Raw genomic sequence first — 5548 nt, forward strand, 5'->3', positions numbered from 1 at the left:
GAACTGTCTCCATGCGGTTCCCAAGGCTGTAATCTTGATGGAAGCAGACGACCTCCTCTTTCTCCCAATAATCAGATGCTGGGTTCAAATCACGGACCCTTCAGTTAGTAGCTCAGCTTTAATCACTGGGCCCCCACGCCCCCACAGTGCTGTAGCAAAGCAGACCCACCACCCTCAAATTCACTCACACTCACGGCAAACCTTCCTGCAGAACAGAGAAGAATTAGCTCTTCGGGTTTCTGAAACTTTAAATCTTTTTCAGTGCAGATAACCTCATCTTTCTCCAGAGAAGCAGCAGGTGTGTGTGTGTGTGTGTGTGTGTGTGTGTGTGTGTGTGTAGGAGGGGCGTGTCACACTGCTGAGCTTTGACCTCAGAGGTTAGCAACTCCACGTGGAACACCCACTATGCTCCTAAGGAAGATTGCCTCAGAGACAGAGGTGCATAATTCATGATTTCAAAAATCAATAGAAGCTTAAAAGGGAAAATATATCTATAGTTCACTCTTCTCATCTCAAAAATGTAAAACCTATGGCTCGGGGTGATAAATAGATTGCCTGTGATTACGAGTAATTGAAGAAAAGCAAACCTCAAACCTTTTAATAACAACTTCAGATAACATCTTTGATCGCAAACCCCTAGAATACACCCAGTTATTATTGAAATTGCAAAAACAGATCCATGTTAGTTTATCATCGAGCTATTTTCATGTTTCTTATGCTACCAAACACACTCTACCATCACTCAGTGTCCTCGAGTCAATGCTGACTCATAGCAACCCTATAGGGCAGGCTAGCACTGCCCCTGTGGTCTTCCCAGGCTGCGGCTGTTTATGCCCATAGAGAGCCCCTTTCTTTCTCCCACACACTTTTATAAGTGTGCATTCATTCGTGAAAGGTTTCTGGTAATATATGCTTCTTTATTCTGCAACAAAATAATATTTAAATACCAGGTATAACTCAGTAACATAGTATTCTGCTTCCATGACTAAAGGTTTTAGAGCACAGGTTGAAAATTGACAGCCATGAACGATGCCTTTGTCTCACCAGCTATAATTTGAATATTTTAAATTAACATTTTTAATTTACGAAATATCAACAACTCTCAGGACCTTTTCCCATTTAGAAAAAAAAAATCGTAGGTCTTTCAACACTGGTCCCATGTTCCCAACTGACAGTAACAAGGTCAAGCTCATCATGCTCCCTCTCCGCTTAACCAGGGTTGCCACCGCTTCCCACCAGCTGTTTTCCAGCAGCATGAAGCATTTCTATTATCTGCCTGCCTGAATTTTCAGCACATTTTAGAGCTTTGCCTGGCAACCTTTTGTTCTTTTTTTCACACTGCACAAGATAAGATGTAATAAAAGCCACTTAAAAGATGAAAATTTGTGAGGGAAAGTAAAATGTGTGGCGCAGTAGAAACGGCAATGACTCCTGAGTATTCCAGAGATGTGAACACTCATACAACCCCTGTAACATTTACAAGAACTAGAGTCAGATTATAAATGAAAGGACCAGCACCATGCCCTACCTCCTTTCTCTCCCCGACCCCAGCCACCTAGGTCCACCCCACATTGCAAGGGACCTCTTGTACACAAAAGACAACCCAGCCCTAGGTCTATGATGTGTTGACAACCTACCCCTTCCAGAAAAATGGCATGCCCTTGCTCATGCACATGAATGAATCCAAAGAAGAAGCTCATTCACTCTTAGGGATTAAACCCAAATTCCTTTGAAAAGGGAATTCCAGAGTATTTGGTTCATAAAATGTGGTCTAGAGTAGGAGTGGAGAGCTTGTGCACAACTCCTTGGTCCAGTGAACGCCTCACCCTAAGATGAGGAGTAAAACTGAAGTAAAGTCATTATGTCACTACCTAGCTTTTTAAATTTAGTAATCAATCTGAGAGGTCAAAATTTAATCTCAGTATAGTTTTGATTGGTATTTCTCTTATGAATGGAGTTGAGAATATTTTACTTTATTTTAAAAGTACTTCATTCAGAAATCCATGATTACAATTAATATAGCCAATTCTACATTATCTAGAAAAATGAAGGGAGGCTATTCTATTTTTTCAATTGCCAAATATGGCTTAGAATGATGTAGGGTTACCTTATTTCATTAAACATTTTTTTTTTTTGGACTTAACTTTAATCTGAAGTTGTATTCCAGCACCAGTTTGATACAGGAAACCTGGGCATTTTGACTACCAGGGGACATAGGCCTGGCGCAGGGCATCCTGCCCTGTCATTGCGCACCAGTCCTTAATGGCAGGCAGGGGCACCCTCAGACCAGGGCCAGTAGTGTAGGCAGGACTGGCTGGACCCTCCTGAAGGGAGATCTGGGCAGAGACCAGAGGCAGGATTCCCAAGTAAACAAAAGTTTGGCTTTGATCTGAATGACATCCCTGGGGGCAGCTTACATATAAATAGGATAAATAAGCCCCTCCAGAGTTCCCTCCCCTAGTTCACAGAACAGGAGGCTGACTCCAGGGCTGGGAAGATCCCAGACCAGGGCTCAGCCCATTCCCTGGGCTGGCAGAGCAGAGGCAAGAGTTTGTAAAATCTCTCTTCTTCAAACCTCAAAAAGCAAGTCCGCCAACTGCCACCGCCAAGGCTGTGAATATGACTAATGTAGCAGCACAGTGTTCTCATAGAAAAAATATACTTTTAGGAAAATAGCTGAAAACATCTAAAGAGATAACAAGTATAAAAAGTTAAAAAATATATCTTAAGGCAAAATGTTGCCCACACATAAACTTACTTTGAAGAAATCCACCTAAACGAGGGAGGCTGGGTGTGTGGCCCCTTTGTGGGGGGCGGGTTGCCACTGTCCAGACACCAAGGTTTGAGGATGACTCCAAGAGGGGGAGAGGGGACCATGGTGGACACCTGGACAATAACAAACTGTTCCAGAACGTCCTCAAACTAAGTCCACAGACAAAAACTCAGGACTGCTGGGGCAGCTGACCCCCCATGAGCCCACATGGCCTGCATGCTCGGCCAGACCCACCTCAGGTCTCTACAAGGATCTCCACAATGTGGTCGAGCTCGCCCAGGTCAGCCTTGCAGCCGGGGCCAGGGGGAGTGGTGGCGGGAGACGCCAGGCCCTCAAGTGTGTCACAGGGGCTGGCCCTGCTGCCTGTCATGCCAGCCAGCACGGCATCGAGGCCATAGTAGGAGCTGTCTACATCCGCCAAGAGGTCCTCCATGGAGCTGGGGTTTCGGCTCTCCAGGGTCTCAAAGATCTGATCCAGTGACTTCTGGAAGCCCCCCCTGCTTTCCCGAGAGCTGTCCAGGTCCCAGACACTGCTGGGGGCATGTCTTGGCGCCGGGGATGCTGGGCCAGAGGCGAGGTCAGAGGTCAGGTCTGGAGCTGGGCAGTCATGGGGCCCTTTGGGGAAGTGGCCGTCACCGGGGCTAGGCCTACCCTGGTCCTGCTCCCGCTCTGACCGACACAGGATGTCTGTGGAAGCGAGGCGGTCGAGGGGCGCTGGCCCTGTGTGAGGGGGAGACATCCCTCGCCAAGCCCCATCCTGGGTCATCTCCTCCTGGATCTGCCGCACAGTGTTGGCAATGAGGACAGAGCGGCAGAGGTTGGGCTCCGCCAGCATGTGGCACAGCTGCAGCTTCACCAGGGACATGTCCAGTAGGCACTGTCGCTGCAGGGCATATGAGGGGACGGCCAGTTCCTCTTCACCGTCGGGAAACTTTCTCTTCAGTCCCCGGGCAAACATCTCGTCCTGCACCCCTTGGTGGGGGTTGGGGGCTACAGTGGCTGACTCAGAGCCCCATCACCGGCAGGGTAGGTCCCACCCGAAGCAACCCTGGAAGGAACACCTTACTACACCAGCCCGCACCGCCCCGTTCCGTGCAGCTCCGCCGCCCAGGCCGCCTCATTAAACATTTTTTTACCCCAAATTGTAAATTAAAAATAAGTTCTTGAACTAAAAAAAATCCCTATGTCTGATTTTTAGCATATTACAATGACAATGCCCTGGGTGCTGTTCAGGACAAATTGTCTTCTCTCCCACTCCTTCTCTGTCACAGAATCCCTCCCATACTGTAGCTCTCTGAGGGTAGCATCCGAAGCACACACTCTTCAGTATGACATCATCCAAGGCTTGAATTTGAATATTACTTTACCTGATTTAAGAACTCATGTTGCTGATTATATACTATAAGGTTTGATTTGCTTTATTAGCATTAGGAATCTCAGAGTACAAACTACAGTTTCAGGTGTTTTGGAGGGAAAGAAATCTGCAATACACATGATCGTAGCAATGGAGTACATACCCATTGTGTCAAATGACACAAGAGTAAAAATAAACAAGAGAGAAACTAAAGACCCAACTATCTATATACCAATGTGTAGTGTGGTAATAATGATCTAATCAAAAAGTTCTGTCAAAAAATAATTATCATTTCATGGATATCCATGAATTTTGATAATGTGGGGGTTGGGTTAGAAATGCACCAATATAAAAAATGAACAAACAGATTTGAAGAAAGGAGTGAGAAGCTTATTCCGTATTTCAGAGAAGGTAAGAATCAAAGGTAAGAACATAGGCTGTTAGAGGTTAGGTAGGGGAGCTTTCTTCACATTTCAGAGAAACTACAAATCAAAGGTAAGAGCACATGTGTTAGGTAACATCAAGTCACTTCCAACCCATAGCGACCCTGTGCACAACAAAACAAAACAGTGCACTGTCCTGCGCCATCCTCACAAGTGTGCCGATGCCTGAACGCATTGACACAGTCGCTCTGCCAATCCATCTCATCCAGGGCCTTCCTCTTGTTCACTGCCCCTCCACTTTACCAAATATGATTTCCTTCTCCAGGGACTGGTCTCCCCTGAAAACATGCCTAAGTTTGCAAGAAAGTCTTGTCATTCTTGCCTCAAAGGATCACTCTGACCTGATTTCTTCCAACACAGATCTGTGTGTCCTTTGAGCAGTTCATGGTACTTTCAATGTTCTTCTCAGGTGGCACAATTCAAATACATTGATTCTTCTATGGCCTTCCTTACTCAATGTCCAACTTTGACATGAATGTGATGCCATGGAGAATATCATGGCTTGGGTCAGGCACATCTTAGTCCTCAAAGTAACATCCTTGCTCCTCAATGCTCTAAAGAGGTCTTGTGCATCAGATTTACCTAATACAATGTCTTTTGATCTCTTGACTACTGCCTCCATGAGGATAGATTATGGATGCAAGCAAGACAAAATCCTCGACAGCTTCAACCTTTTCTCTATTGGTCCAGTTGTGAGGACTTTGGTCTTCCTTACAATGCATATCGAAGGCTACAGTCTTTTATCTTCTTCAGCAAATGCTTCATTTCCTCCTCACTTTTCAGCAAGCAAGGAGGCCTCATCAGCAAACCACAGGTTGTTAGTAAGCCTGCCTCCCATCGTGATGCCGCACGCTCCTTCCTATCATCCAGCTTCTCTGAAGATTTTCTTAGCATACAGATTGAACAAGTATGGTGAGAGATAAAACACTCTGACACACACCTTTCCTGATTTAAAATCAGGCAGCATCCCCTTGTTAT

The 5548-nt window shown here is 45.8% G+C and overlaps 1 protein-coding gene across 1 annotated transcript; it reads right to left on the bottom strand.

The window, feature by feature from the left end:
* Positions 1–2706: 2706 nt before the first annotated feature.
* Positions 2707–3881, bottom strand: LOC142437289 (cell division cycle-associated protein 4-like). The gene has a single exon (XM_075540514.1). The coding sequence runs from the start codon at positions 3729–3731 to the stop codon at positions 3009–3011; it is 723 nt and encodes a 240-aa protein (XP_075396629.1). The 5' UTR covers positions 3732–3881; the 3' UTR covers positions 2707–3008.
* Between the last annotated feature and the right edge of the window lie 1667 nt (positions 3882–5548).

This window comes from Tenrec ecaudatus, chromosome 1, assembly GCF_050624435.1.
Source record: "Tenrec ecaudatus isolate mTenEca1 chromosome 1, mTenEca1.hap1, whole genome shotgun sequence".
NCBI classification, from domain to species: domain Eukaryota; kingdom Metazoa; phylum Chordata; class Mammalia; order Afrosoricida; family Tenrecidae; genus Tenrec; species Tenrec ecaudatus.

What these genes read in the sequence shown, in the direction of transcription:
- LOC142437289 (XM_075540514.1), bottom strand. Translation starts at nt 3,731, where the DNA reads ATGTTTGCCCGGGGACTGAAGAGAAAGTTTCCCGACGGTGAAGAGGAA.